This window comes from Artemia franciscana, chromosome 11 (assembly GCF_032884065.1).
Source record: "Artemia franciscana chromosome 11, ASM3288406v1, whole genome shotgun sequence".
Taxonomy (NCBI): domain Eukaryota; kingdom Metazoa; phylum Arthropoda; class Branchiopoda; order Anostraca; family Artemiidae; genus Artemia; species Artemia franciscana.
Window position 1 is genome coordinate 6,498,652 of NC_088873.1, and position 15,965 is coordinate 6,514,616.

The following is a 15,965-nucleotide window of genomic DNA, read 5'->3' on the forward strand; positions in this document are numbered from 1 at the left end:
CAATAGAATGAACCATTTTCAATGTTTTTACTGCAACACTTTCTATAAGAAAATTCTTTGCCAGAACAAATCCGCTGCTTTAGTTTGTTAGTTGTATTTTATTATGTTTTGACTAGTCAGTTATTGTGTACTGACTTTAAGTGTATGATAAGAATCATTTAAATTATTTCATAAGCATTGACTATAGACTATGTTTTGACTATTAAGCGAATATTCCACTTGTCCGCTGCCCGTTTTGGAAATAAATTGAATTGAATTGAAAAAAATATGCTAACAACTCTAGTGCTATATATGATGTCATAGTTGTAGCAGTAGCTGCTACCTTGTGAAGTGTCATCCGCAGTCGTGTGGGAACTAAATGCTTATAAACGTATTTTGAAAGAAAAACTTCGGTTAAGATGATCTTGACACTTAAAGATGATTCAAGAATTACAACTGTTAGTATAGAAAAAAACACAAGTTTCTGAACTGAAAGTAAGGAGCAACATTAAGTCTCATACCTCTTTGCATAAGTTTATGAAAGACTGTGAAACTGTTTTACAAAAAAGTGTTCAGACACTTTTGTCTAAACTTTGCAAATAAAAACAGCCCACTAACAAGCTGCCGATTCGACAGTTTTTGCAGTTTCAAAGTACAATGATTTGGGAAATGGGCCACTTTTGGAAATGTAGCTACAGAGTCCTATGTTCAAGACCCCAACAAAGCCAACTTCAGATCCTTTTTTAAAAGTCACCATCATTCCAAAATTGGTAGGAAAATTTAGCAGGTTTATTGATTCGACTTATTACATCTGTAAACTGATTCTGTGTCAATGAGTTTGCACCAAAAAGCGGAGCAAGTAGAGTAGCTGGAGCCAGTGTGGGATCGTAGGCGAATATCCTGCTATTTTCTATGTACTTCTGGATTTTCCTTTCATTGGCCTTTGAGACTGGCCAAAACCGTACAGTCTCCTGAAAAGCTGCTATAATTGTAAGGCAGAATGACACACGAAGGAAGAGCTTCCTCTCCTTTAAAGAAGTGGCAGCCAAGTGAAATTGGATTTAAAAATATCAGACAGGCTGTTAATTGATTCAGTTGTCACATAATCAGAAAGTACTTTCTGATACCCTGATTACCCTTATTTATATCTCACCTTCTATCGATTGACATATACCATAAAGGTTCCCGCGACTCTTTCGTGAAGTGCATATATCGGTAGGTAGATCCCCAGTGAGTTTTGATAGGTAGTTCTATAGGTAGCCAAGTGAATTTGGCTTCAAAAGTTTCAGACAGGCTGTTAATCGATTCAGTTTCACATAATCAGAAAGTACTTTCTGATACCCTAAATACCCTCCTTTATATCTCACCTTCTATCGATTGACATAGACCATAAAGGTTCCCACAATTCTTTCGTGAAGTGCATAGATCGGTAGATAGATCCCCAGTGAGTTTTGATAGGTAGTTCTATAGGTAGCCAAGTGAAATTGGCTTAAAAAATTCAGATAGGCTGTTAATCGAATCAGTTTCACATACTCAGAAGTACTTTCCTGATATTCTGAGTATCCTCATTTACATATCACCTTCTATCGATGGAAATAGACTGTAAAGGTTCCCACGACTCTTTTGTGAAGGGCATAGATCAGTAGATAGATCCCCAGCGAGTTTTGATAGGTAGTTCTAGGTTAATAGTTTCGCTAAGAAGTGCAATCTGCTTTTCGTTAAGGACAACTTGAGCCATGTGATGACCTTCAAGATATTATTGACACACTGGTATAAGCTTTTCATAGTATCTCGGACAAGTAGATTCAAAATGTGAGGGATGCACCCAATAGTTTGAAGGTGGGGATATTTTTTGCTTCAATAACGAGGTATTAAGTTTATTTACGCTAGGATTAGCAAGGCAAATATCGTCAATCACTATCATTGCATTCCTGTCTCCAGTCATAGCAGGGCACCAAACTTTAGCAGCTCGTTCCAGTTCATGAGCTACAAAATGCAAAGTGTGCTGCTTGTAGCCAGCTTCTACTGATTCAAGGAAGAGAGCTTTGTCAGTGACAAGAACATAGTTAACAATAAGTTCCCAGTCTAATATTTGTTCATCCATTGGAACACAGCCAAAGAGTTTTGGCTGTTTTGCAGTTCTGAATTTCTTGTTTAAAGTCAAGCGTGCTTTCAGCAAAGCATTCTTCCAGGTACTTGATTCGTACTTTGTGATCCGAAATTTTCTTCATAGCTGGATTTGTAGCTCTTATCGCCTGTGCAAAATGTATATTTTTGACGACAGCGAATGGTATATTGCATGCATAGAATGTACGAGCCTAAGTTTTATCGCATGCATCCTGTTGTTCTATGGTCACTTTTTGGATACACGCAAGTTTTGGTTGCTGCGCCACTTTGGTTAAATAAGGAAGAGGGACGGAACTTGAACAAACAAGGGGAGTCGGTACAGAAGACCCAGAAGTACTGGGAAGAAATGATGTTCCAGCCAAAGCATTTGAAAGTACTGGAACTTGATTAGAGCCATCTTCGTCAGAACTGTTGGAATCAGTGCCGACATCTTCAGAATCTGCACCATTGCCTCTTTCTCGCGACTCCTTCTTCATGTAATTCTTTGTTACAGCTGCAGATTTCTTATGGATGGATGATATCTGTACATCATCATACCCACTGATGTCAATTGGTGCCTTTTCACATAGCGCAAAGTGATGATTTTGACGATAAGTATTTTTGACTAATGAAAAACCGTAACGCTTGCAGAAAGCTTTGGTAACAGGATTACCATTAACAATGATTTCTTTATACAGCCACTCTTTATTGACAGGGTCTTGCTTTAGTGGCATTTCTTAGACTACAGATGACAATGTCTGAAAGGATGGTAAACAGTATAATTTATGTCCCATGGCACATCCGACTAAGGTCAGAACTCATGCTAAAAAATCTAAGCTAAATTAGAAGCAATCGCGAAAATTTTTGCCGTGCAAATCATACAAATACTTTGAATATTTTTACGTTGACAATCATGTAGGTCCTACGATCATTCAACATTTTAAAACGTTGACTTAGTTTTAAATATGTAGCAGAAACCAGTTGCCTTTTTTCATTTTGCTTGAATCTGTTGGCTAAAAGCTCATCACGTAGTTACATCTTAAGAAAACCTGACACCAATTTTATTTGTGTCCACTACTTAGAATGTTTAATATTGACACTTTTAAATTAAATAGCCCAAACAAAAACATTTTTTCTTACGTTTTGTTACTTGACTAAGATTACTGAGCTACCAACTAAAGCTGCCCGTCCCAGTAGCCCAGATCTGACATTCAAACCAACAAAAATTTGATTGATCCAACGCCAAGACTGACGTAATAAATTTTCTCATTGGTTGCTAATAAATATTTTTTGCAAAAGGCTAAAGTTCATAAAATTTTAAAATACCAGAAGCCAAAACGAGAAGATTTGCGGCTTTCCAGACTTCGAACTACCAGTGTTAAACTACCAGTGTCCTTGCTAGAAAAAGAAAAAAAAAAATCAAAATTGCTTTCACGTATGTTTTGATGATTCTGCGGGGCTTGGAGAGTTAAAAAAATGTCTTTAAACTAACATATGTTGTCCAAGTTGTATCCCCTTAATCCCATATAGTACTAATTCCATAAAAGATGATAGCTATCTACAAGGAACTTGTTTTTGAAGGGATACAATCGAATTCAAAAAAGGTAAATCAAATTCAATGAAAACCCAACATCATCAAATATAGAAATAAGAAGCATTTTATTAAAGCACTAAAAACATCAGCTTGAATAACGAGGTATAATACCTCGTTGTTCAAGCTGATGTTTTTAGTGCTTTAATAAAAAGCTTCTTATTTCTATATTTGATGATGTTGGGTCAGTAATTGAGGAGAGGGCAAGTACCACTTCCTAAGAAATCAAGGGAGCCCCTTTCCTGGAAGTAATAGTAGTAGTAATAGTAGTAGACAGGTTTAATAGCAAAAACTTGACAGCTGTCGCTGATTTGTGTTTCTTTACAAAATATACAAAATCAAGCTACACTTGTAAATATAAATAAAACTTTAAATATTAACTCTTATTATACATTTTGACGAAAACCGGGACGAAAGAATTACCACATCGGTTTGTTCTTGCTTTAACGGGAACTAACTTATCTTGCTTTCTCGTTCTTGATGGTAGAGGTTGATCAGGTAGAATGTCACAGTGCTGAGATTTAGAAAGCAAGTACTTTCCGAAACTCATTATCAGAGTTTTGTACTGGTTTTGGAGTGACGGCAGTCCTAACACTTCCAAAGCCTTTCCGTAGGGGATGTCACGGCGGCCCAAGATGATCGATACCGCTCGCTTCTGAACCGATTCAAGCTCCTGACAAAGATACACTGTTCTCAGTGCTGAGGGCACCCAAACAGGACACGCATATTCCAGAATGGGGCGGACATACGCTATGTATGCATACTTAATACTCTCTGTGTTTGCACTGAACCTACGCATACCGTTTAAAGTCTATAGACTAGCGTTTGCACTTTTAACCACGTTTTCAATATGTGTGGCAAAGCTGAAGTCATTGGAAAAAGTAACTCCAAGGATCTTGATACTGTTTGCTAGAAGGAATGGAACACTTGGCTCCATAACATCACCTTTTAGCGGGTTAAAGCTTACTATCTTCGACTTGTTCACATTAATCTCAAGATTTAGCTCCGCGCATTCTTTTGTGAAAACACTGAAAAAATTTGAACTGAACTGTGGCGTCACAACTCCGTTTTGTACTAAATATTTCAGGATAAATGACAGGTCATCGACGAACTTGTAGCGGTCGTCATAGTCAGCTATTAAAAAGTTAATTACAGACAAGAATACAATAGCTGCAAGCTTAGTGCCCTGAGGGGCTCCACAGGTGGATGAGGACCATTCGGAATTGGTATCACCTTCGTAGAGAGCAAACACACGATGCATCCTCTGACTGAGAAAGTCCAACACGAGCGTAAGAGTCTTTTTCTTAGCCCCCATTAGCTTGAGATTAAGGGCAGCTACAATGTGATTGATTAGATCAAATGCCTTTCGGAAATCTATGGCACCAAGGTCTACAAAACTTCGACCTTTTTCGACCCACTTAAGGAGACTATCGTACATCCTCACTAGGTACACTGAGGTATTAAAGTCTTTCAGTCCGCCGTATTGTCTCTGGTCGATAGATCCCTGGATTTGGTCAAGTAAGACCCTCATGATAAAGGTCTCGGCCACTTTCGCTAGGCATGGTGTTTGTGAAATAGGTATAAGTTCGTCACAGCTCTAAGGGTTGGTAACCTTCGGAATTATTCTAACGTAAGCTTTCTTCCAAACAGCTGGAAAGATACGAAAGCAAAGGTTTATCAGCACTGAGAGTGGTTTCGCAATAAAAGGGGCGTATTCTCGAATCAGTTTGGGTGGAAGTTCGTCTGGATAAGCTGAACAGTTTACTTTCACCTTCATCAGGGTCTTATAGGTTGTCATCTCATCGATAACAACTTCACCTTCATCTGCACAGGAGTCAAGTATTTCAGACTTCCGGGCTTGTGTGGGAGATGGAAATGAGGTCCAGATGCGGGTGAAATATTGATTAACCTCATTAGCAGTTGTGTAAGTTCCGTCAGGGTGGCTTATTTTTATGCTGTTATGAATGGACTTGCCAGTGATTTGCTTGACCGCTCTGTGCCATTTCCTGGGATTAGTGTGCCTAAGACTGTCCGAAAATTTCTCACGCCCGTAATCTTTCTTCGCACTTCTCGTGAGAGAGGTAATGTGATTTCGCAATTTTTTCGCATTTTGCAAATCTCCTTCTTGGAAAAGCTTGCACTTTTTTCGGATTAGTTTCTTGATTTGGGGGGTTATCCAGGGCTTATCACTTTCACATCTAGTGAAAGTCTTTTCAGGAAAAAACTCGAGGTATTTGGCATGGAGAATTTCGTTGAACAGTTGGCATTTTTTATCGAGGCTTTTGTCTCCATACACTTCTGGAAAAGGGTAAGTAGCTATCCATCGACCATAGGTGCAAATTGCTGAATCAGTAAGCGGACGATACTTGACACGCTTAATTTTAGGCTTGGGTATTGAAGCGGCAGCTGATCAGAGCACAACGTTATGATCAGAACAGGCAAGCGGCCCAAGGGATTCAGGGGTTTGGTAATATGTCTCACAGTTGGTCAGGATTAAATCAAGTATGCTGCCAGATTCATGTGTTGGAAAATTTACAACCTGCTTGAGGGAAAGGCATGATGCTAGCCAGCTTTTCTTGGTTTGGTTAAAGTCCCCAGCCAGAACAATGGCAGGGTTTCCATAAAAAGCACGAAGGTGGTCGACAGTCTTTTGGAGATATGTGACAAGATCACGGCGGTTTTTAGCACTTTCAGGGTAGTAGATTGAAGCAAAGATGATGCATGAGTAAGCACGCCGCATGGCCGATGGTTTGCACCAAACCCACACAGCCTCATGTTCTGTGCTTTCAAGTTCACGTAGCTCCGTCATTGAGATATCTTCACGTACGTAAAGGGCTACTCCACCGCCTAGTCTCTGGTCACCAAGAGCTTGCCTTGTTCTGAGGTATAGGGCATAACCGGTGAGTCTTCCTGTCACTTCAGTCAGGTTCCAAGTTTCTGTTATGTCTGCGACAGAAACATTGTTCTGCCTTAATACTACATCGATCTCATCTATTTTATTGCAAAGAGAACGTGCGTTACAGAGCAGGAATGTGGGAAAACGCTTCTTTGCATTGTATGCGACGGGAGACAGAGTTGATAGACGAAGCATCCCACCAGCCTCATCTTTTCAACTATTCTTAGGGGGAAAATGGGTTAGGCGAATGCATGGAAATAATTTCGGCTTGCAGGGCTGAAACCCCCAAAAATTTTGCACAATTCTAGTTGTATTTTATTATTATTGCACTTCTGAGAACGGTCTGAATTTTTTTTATATCTATCTCAGGATTAGCCTTCATACAGGGTTATTAGTTGCTCAAGCATTAGAACTTGTAAAGGTAGGCCTAAATATTTAAACAAATTTAATAGCCCATCCTTAATTTGAGCAGAATATATTTTCCGTAAAATTTCCTTCACCTAACTAACAGCTTTGCAAGACCGTAAAATGATACTAAAACTACAGTTCAAAATATTACACTCGTTGAAAATATTACAGGGTTAAGGGACCAGAGTAATAGCTGTGAAGGGAGTAGAAGGTGAATATGTTTGAGGATAAAAGGCGGGATGATAAATACAATTCTCAGATAAAAAAGAAAAGAACTTTTTGAACAGGTAATCGTTCGGAAAAACGCAGCATTTTGCTCATTGCTAGACTTTTTTTGGCTCGAATCCATGCGCTAATCTGTGCAATTTATTCAAAACCGCATGATTTTACCCATCATATAATCTTTCCTTGGAGAAAAAGCTGCAGTAATTATACATTCATAAAATCCTATATACCAAACCTTCCTTTTTAATACCTTAATGGCACAGCCTTTATAGAAAAAAACTATAGCCTTGGGATGTTTTAATGACTCTGGTTAAAATTTGTAATAAGTTTTCTATGTATTTTCAATTTCGCGATTCTTTTTATCAGCAAAAAATGGGTTACCCATGGGGGCACCCTTATCCGGGCTACTGGCAAATATTTATGTCGAGAACCTTGAAAGAGCAGTTGTAATTTCCCTCATTGATCGTGCCCTGAATATTTGCTCCGATTCGAATATAGATGCAGAAATAAACTTTATCAGAGATATGCTTTTTGGTAATGGATACCCCATTCCTTTTGTTAATAAGATAATTCACCGTAGAATAAAAAGAAATTCTTGTAAAATCGAAGAAGATATTTCACAATGTGAGGCTACTGATAAGCCCTCAAATATTGTCCATCTTCCGTATATCCCAAAAATCACAACAAAATTAAAAAAAAATATTTGCACAAAAAATGATCTGTACGTAGTTTTTACTAATAATTTTAAAATCATTAATTTCTTAAATTCCGGTAAAGATAAAACCCCAGTTACTCGCCAAAGAGGGGTCTATCAAATATCCTGTGATTGTGGAAATTACTATGTCGGCAGGACCCATCAGAATCTAGAAAAACGGTTACAACAGCATAAAAAAGACATAGACAAGGTATTAATTTCAAATAGTTCTAACAACTCCTTTGATTCTGCTTTAGGTTGGCATATATTTAATAATCCGTCCTACACGATACTTTTTGAAAAATCTTAACTCATCAGTAATGATTTGGGGATAAACAGGTGGTTCGAGAATCAATCGAAATTAGTCTCAAAATAAATAATAATATTTGTGTGTTTAATATTTGTATACTCAAATTTAATTAAAATGATATAACAAAATGTTTTAGTAAACCGATTTGTCAAACAGTTCGTGGTAACGAACTGTAGTAAGAAGCGACCCGGCTCAATAATAAACGAAACTCTCAAAAACGGAATTTTGATGCTAAAAAATACATCAAAAGAATGAAATTTTCATGCTGATTTAAAATATATAATTTTCATCAAATTTAGTCTTTGTCATCAAAAGTTACGAGCCTGAGAAAATGCACCTTTTTTATAAAATAGGGAGAAACACCCCCTAAAAGTCATAGAATCTTAATCACAATCAAACCATCGCATCCATCACAAAAATCACACCATCGCATTCAGCGTATCAGAGAACCCTATAGCAAAAATTGCAAGCTCCTATCTACAAAAATGTGGAATTTCGTATTTTTTGCCAGAAGACAGATCACGGGTGCGTGTTTATTTGTTGTTTTTTTTTGTTTTTTTCCCAGGGGTCATCGTATTGACCAAGTGGTCCTAGAATGTCACAAGAGGGCTCATTCTAATGGAAATGAAAAGTTCTAGTGCCCTTTTTAAGTGACCAAGAAAATTGGAGGGCACCTAGGCCCCCTCCCACGCTCATTTTTTCCCAAATTCAAAAGATCAAAATGTTGAGATAGCCATTTTGTTCCGCATAGTCGAAAACCATAAGATCTATGTCTTTGGGGATGAATTACTCGCCCACAGTCATTGGTGGAGGGGCTGCATGTTACAAACTTTGACCAGTGTTTACATACAGTAATGGTTATTGGGAAGTGTACAAACGTTTTCAGGAGGATTTATTTTTGTTTGGGGGTGGGGTTGAGGGGAAGGTGCTATGTGGGAGGATCTTTCCTTGGAAGAATATGTCATGGGGAAAGAGAAATTCAATGAAAAGGGCGTCGGATCTCCTAGCATTACTATAAAAAAAAAACAATGAAAAAATAAACATGAAAAAGTTTTTTCAATTGGAAGTAAGGAGCAGAATTAAAACTTAAACGAACAGAGATTATTACGCATATGAGGGGCACTAAAAATACTTCAGCATAAAGAGCGAGGTATTTAGGAGGAGATAAATACCTCGCTCTTTATGGTAAAGTATATTTAGTAATTTCAACTATTTATTCTACGGCCTTTCTGATCCAGTGGTCATTCTTAAAGAATTGGGACAAAACTTAAGATTTAGTGTAAAGAGCGATGTATTAACTAGGGGACAAACCCCTTATATACATAATAATAAAATAAAAATATAAAAGTTTGTTACGTAAGTTAATTCTTAAGTTACGTATATTTTTTACTAATAAAAATGTTCGCTAAAAATTAAAAGTTCTAGTTGCCTTTTTAAGTAACCGAAAAATTGGAGGGCAACTAGGCCTCCTTCCCCACCCCTTATTTCTCAAAATCGTCTGATCAAAACTAAGAGAAAACCATTTAGACAAAAAAGAATTAATATGCAAATTTCATTTTGAAAATTTATGTGCAGAGAGCCAAAATCAAACATGCATTAATTCAAAAACGTTCAGAAATTAAATAAAAAAAAAACTAGTTGTTTTAACTGAAAGTAAGGAGCGACATAAAAACTTAAAACGAACAAAAATTACTCCGTATATGAAATGGGTTGTCACCTCCGCAATCCCTTGCTCTTTACGCTAAAGTTTGACTCTTTGCCACAATTCTACTTTTTAAAACAATTAAAAACTTTAGCGTAAAGAGTGAGGCGTTGAGGAGGGGACAACCCATTTCATATACGGAGTAATTTTTGTTCGTTTTAAGTTTTAATGTCGCTCCTTACTTTCAGTTAAAAAAAACTAGTTTTTTTTATTTAATAATAGTATTCAACCTGCTACGAAAAGGCCTTTGAGACAGGCTACAAAAAATGCAAGGTTGGCTCTGAGAAATTGCATTCAATCACTTTGTTCTCTTTAGTTTGTATGAATTTATATTCTCACTTCATTCTTTTAGTCAGTCCTGGTTGAAATTCGTTGAAGTAAGGATGCTAGGGCTGTTTTTAAAAAAGTTTTTAAAAAAAACATTATTAGTTTTAATTCTCACAATTTAATGTAAGTTTATTTATATATACATATTTTCTCTCTCTTTCTCGTATTGTGCTGAAGACGGCCCTTGGAATAGGGCCAAAATATTCACAGAACTGATTTCCACTGTCTTGAAAAGATTTTCCCTGTTGTTTCTACTTTGTATTTGTTTGAAAAGTATTTTATAAACATATGCAGTGATGGGTGGATAGAGAGCAAGGAAAACAGCTTAAGATATTGAGACAGACTTTGTTAAGATCATAAAATCAGATAAAAAGTCAAAACACTGACAAAAGCCTGAACAAGTATCGATTAGAAAACAAAGATTCGAAAGAAAAGATTCAGTTTGATTTTGTGAAAACCTCCTTATAACGACGCTTCATTTGGAAATAATTAAGAATCTAGTGGGATAATGGGAAAGATTTATCTTTGACCACAAGTTGCTGATGTGTCACCATCGCAATGATAGATCAGAAGAGACTGGACGGGAATATTTTTTACTAGCTGTTGGGGTGGCACTTCGCCCCCCCCCAGCCCCCCCGTGCGCGTAAGTCGTTACCCGCCATATTAGTTTTTTTGTAGTTTTTACCTTTTTTAGTTTTTTTTCTTCTTTTGTATTAATGCTAAAGCCAAGGTTCAAACCTGGAGCCTCTCGGACCTAGAACCTGAAACATAACGCTTTACCAACTCAGTTACTTCGGCTTGAATACATTCGTTTTGAGCAGCTTCCTCGGGTGTTGCCATTGTAGGTTCTTCAGTCATTTTACAATTAGAAATTTCTCTTTCAACGGTCTTCTTACAATTAAAAATTTGTCTTTGAACGATATTCTTAAATACCTGTGTCCTGGTCGTCATTTATATTCCCTGTGTCCCGGTCGTCATTTGTGTCCCGGTATCCCGGTCTGTAATTTCTCTTTGAGTGTCCCGGTCGTTATTTATATTCCCTCTGTCCCGGTCGTCATTTGTGTCCCGGTCTGTAATTTCTCTTTGAGCGTTTTTTCTTTTTAGTATTTTTTAGTTTTTTACATTTTTTCTTTTTTCAGTTTTCTTTTTCTTCTTTATTTTTCAGCTTCACTATGAAATACATATCACCGAACCTTTGTTTTTTTAACTAAAATCTGGTAGGCATTGATGACCTTATCCAAGTCAAAATCCCAAACCCAATCATCAGCGCTATCATTTTCAGTTTTGATATGTTTTGACTCTCGCTGTCCAGGTGGATCTTCATCTAACTGCGCGGTTTTGCGTTCTTTAGCCTCAAGCCTGTTTCCTTGCTGTTCTTGTGATTCCTCGGCACGCTTTCTTTTCTGACTTTCTCTATCAGCAGCAAGTTTTTTGGCATAGACTCTTTGAGCATCTTCATCGGCTTTTGCCATTGTAAGTTCATCAGTCATTTTAAACTTAAACATTAATAGATTTCTGCGTGAACATATATGTCTTAAATATCTTTAATGACGTCACCGTCATAGCAAAAATGACGACAACTAACTTCATGACGTCAGTCGACACAGAAACATGACGTCACCTGACAGACAGACACACAGACGGACAACTTATTTTTATATATATAGATTAAAAGTCCTTACTACCCGCATTAGCCAGATATATAGTTGACTGATTATTTATTCTATAATTAAAGATTAAATAAAAAAACAATTTTTTTTAACTGAAAGTCAGGAGCGACATTAAAACTTAAAACAAACAGAAAATTTTCCGTGTATGAAAGGGGCTGTTCCTTCCTCCAATGCCCCGCTCATTACGCTAAAGTTTGATTCTTTCTCTCAATTCTATTTTATAGAACAGTAAATAACTTTAGCGTAAAGAGCGGGACGTTGAGAAAGGAACAGCCCCTTTCATACATGGAGTAATTTCTGTTCGTTTTAAGTTTTAATGTCACTCCTTACTTTCAATTAAAAACAACTTGTTTTTTTATTTAATTTCTGAAGTTTTTCAACTAATGAATGTTTGATTTTGGCTCTCCGCAAATGAATAAATAAAACGAAATTTGTGCATTAATTTTTTTTTTGGCTAAATGGCTTTCTCTTAGTTTTGATCGGACGATTTTGAGAAAAAGGCCTAGTTTCCCTCCAATTTTTCGGTTACTTAAAGAAGCAACTAGAATTTTTAATTTTTAACGAACGTTTTTATTAGTAAAAAATATACGTAACTTAGAAAATAACTTACGTAACGAACTTCTATATATATATATATATATCTATATATATAAAAATAAGTTGTCTGTGGATGTGTGGGTCTGTCTGTCGATTGACGTCATGTTTGTGTGTTGACTGACGTCATGGAGTTAGTTGTCGTCATTTTTGTTATGACGGTGACGTCATTAAAGATATTTAAGACATGCGTTCACGTAGAAATCTATTAATGTTTAACTGTAAAATGACTGATGAACTTACAATGGCAACAGCCGAGGAAGATACTCAAAGAGTCTATGCCAAAAAACTTGCTGCTGATAGAGAAAGTAAGAAAAGAAAGCGTGCCGAGGAATCAAAAGAACAGCAAGGAAACAGGCTTGAGGCTGATAGAGAAAGTAAGAAAAGAAAGCGTGCCGAGGAATCAAAAGAACAGCAAGGAAACAGGCTTGAGGCTGATAGAGAAAGTAAGAAAAGAAAGCGTGCCGAGGAATCAAAAGAACAGCAAGGAAACAGGCTTGAGGCTGATAGAGAAAGAAAGAACAGAAAGCGTGCCGAGGAACTACCAGAGCAACGCGAAACCAGACTTGCTGCTAAAAGAGAAAGTGAAAAAAGAAGGCATGCCGAGGAACTACCAGAGCAACATGAAACCAGACTTGCTGCTAAAAGAGAAAGTGAAAAAAGAAGGCGTGCCGAGGAATCACAAGAACAGCAAGAAATCAAGCTTGCTGCTGATAGAGAAAGTAAGAAAAGAAAGCGTGCCGAGGAATCAGAGCAACCTGGAAGTTATCGCCCGGCATTCAGGTACAGCCCAGTCGATGATTATAGCTTAAGTAGATGTGTTCAAATCGGGACTATGTCTAAAATTTGTCCCTATTGCAAGGCCTTGAAATTCAATGGTGAAACAATGGGAATGTGTTGCGACTCAGGAAAAGCTAAACTTCCTCTATCGGCTGCACCACCAGAGCCATTGAAGACTTTCTTACTGGAACTACGTCAGAATCTAAGCGTTTTTTGTCACAAATCAGAAAATATAACTCATGTTTCCAAATGACGTCGTTTGGAGCCCAAATCGAAAATACAGATCAATTTATGTCTACTTTCAAAGTAAAAGGGCAAATTTATCATAGAGCAGGGTCCCTTCTACCATTCTCAGGCGAGAATCATAAATTTTTACGATTGTACTTCATCAGTGATAGAAATTCTGAATTGAATGCACGTTGTGAAATTTCTCCCAAAGTTGAAAGGACAATCGTTTCCCAATTGCAACATCTTTTCCACGAATATAATAATTTAGTGCGTCTGTTCAAAACAGCCATCGATTTGATGCCTACTGATACGCATAAAATTGTTATTTCCGCTGACAAAACGCCTCCTGGCCAACATGTGCGTGGATACAATGCTCCAACTATCGACGAAGTGGCAATTGTTATGGTCGGTGATCAGTTTTTTCCTCGAGATATTATTCTTCATAAGCGGAACGCTCAGTTGTTAAGAATTGCTGAAACTCATCGATGCTACGATGCCCTACAATATCCTATCATTTTTTTGGGATGGAGCCGACGGCTATCACTTTAATATTAAATTGATGAATCCAGCCATCAACAAAGAAATTAATAAGAAATGCAGTGCAATGCATTATTATTCCTATAGACGAATGATTCGGCAGGATGAAGAAAATTATATTTTAAAATGCCGTCAATTGTTTCACCAATTCGTCGTTGATATGTATGCTAAAATTGAATCATAACGTTTGCTATATATCCGCCTAAATCAGACCAAGCTCCGCTCTGAACAATACATTAATTTGCGAGATGCAGTTATAAATGACGGTAATACCACAAACGTTGGAAGATTAACAATTTTAGCTTCGTCATATGCTGTCAGTCCCCGTTATATGCATGAATATGCTCGAGATGCTATTGCGTATGTTCGTCTCTATGGTCGTCCAGATTTATTTATTAAATTTACATGTAATCAATCTTGGGACGAGATACTGCAGCTTTTACTTCAAGGACAATCGGCGGTTCATAGACATGACATTACGGCCCGTGTCTTCCGGCAAAAGTTGAAATCACTGATAAACTACATAGTAAATTTTGAAGTGTTTGGGTCAGTGCGATGCTGGATGTACTCAGTGGAATGGCAAAAACGAGGTTTGCCACACGCACATATACTAATCTGGCTACATAAAAAAATTACTTCGAACGAAATTGATGATGTGATTTCCGCTGAAATACCTGATGAAAATGTCGATAAGGGGTTACATGATATTATTGTAAAAAATATGATACATGGACCTTGCGGTGCACTGAACGAAAATTCACCATGCATGGCCAAAGGATGGTGCACAAAGCAATATCCTCGACTTTTAGTATCCAACACAATTACTGGCAATGATGGTTACCCACAATATAGAAGAAGATCTACTGAAGATGGCGGTAAAACAGCAATAATAAAGAAGCGTAACGGTACCACCATCGAAGTAGATAACCAGTGGGTTGTTCCATATTCTCCATTATTATCAAAAACATTTAATGCACACATAAACGTTGAATACTGTAACTCCGTAAAGGCAATCAAATACATATGTAAATACGTCAACAAAGGCAGTGACATGGCAGTTTTTGGCTTGCAGCCCGATATAAAAAATATCGACGAAATCGTACAATATCAGGCTGGAAGATACATAAGCAGTAATGAAGCTGTTTGGCGAATTCTTTCATTTCCGATACATGAACGTAGTCCAGCTGTTGTTCATTTAGCGGTACGTTTACAGAATGGTCAATGTGTTTATTTCTTGGAAACCAACGTGCAACAAAGAGCCCTGATTCCACCGGATACAAAGTTAACCGGTTTCTTTTCGCTTTGCAAAAATGATTCTTTTACAAAAAACTGCTGTATACTGAAGTGCCTTCGTATTACACGTGGAATACTAGAAATAAAGTATTTGAACGTCGAAAATAGGGTAAGTCAGTCGACGGCCAACCTACCATCTTCAAAGATACCACGATAGGAAGACTCTACACCGTTCACCCCAATCAACATGAATGCTTCTTTCTACGCCTGCTTTTGGTGAATGTACCCGGTCCGACATCCTTTGAGTATTTGAGAACTGTAAACGGTGCTATACATGACACTTACCGTAGTGCATGCCAAGCTCTGAATTTATTGGAGAATGACCAACACTGGGATAACTGCATCAATGACGCGCGCGAAACGTCAACTCCAAGTCAAATTCGTGCATTGTTTGGCATCATTTTAACAACTTGCTCTCCATCAGCTCCTACAGAGCTATGGGAAAAATATAAGTCAAAAATGTCCGAAGATATACTCCATCGAAAACAGTTAGAGACGTCAGATATGACTTTTGATTTTACATCAGAAATTTATAACTACACTTTAGTTATTATAGAAGATTTGTGCGTACGTATGGCAAACAAACCTCTTCAGGATTTGGGAATGCCTTCACCTAACCGTATCG

The 15,965-nt window shown here is 37.4% G+C and overlaps 1 protein-coding gene across 1 annotated transcript; it reads right to left on the reverse strand.

Moving 5' to 3' along the window:
• Positions 1–5,273: 5,273 nt before the first annotated feature.
• LOC136033338 (uncharacterized) lies at positions 5,274–6,767 on the reverse strand. The gene is made up of 2 exons (XM_065714132.1): positions 6,158–6,767; positions 5,274–6,082 (listed from the first exon to the last, which is right to left on the reverse strand). The coding sequence occupies exons 1-2, from the start codon at positions 6,765–6,767 to the stop codon at positions 5,274–5,276; spliced, it is 1,419 nt and encodes a 472-aa protein (XP_065570204.1).
• Between the last annotated feature and the right edge of the window lie 9,198 nt (positions 6,768–15,965).

Bases quoted from the DNA above. Each gene is read 5' to 3' on its own strand.
- LOC136033338 (XM_065714132.1), bottom strand. From the start codon at position 6,767: ATGCTTCGTCTATCAACTCTGTCTCCCGTCGCATACAATGCAAAGAAG. The intron at 6,083-6,157 runs GTGAGACATATT...TGCTCTGATCAG, and splicing joins TGATTTAATCCTGACCAACT to CTGCCGCTTCAATACCCAAG.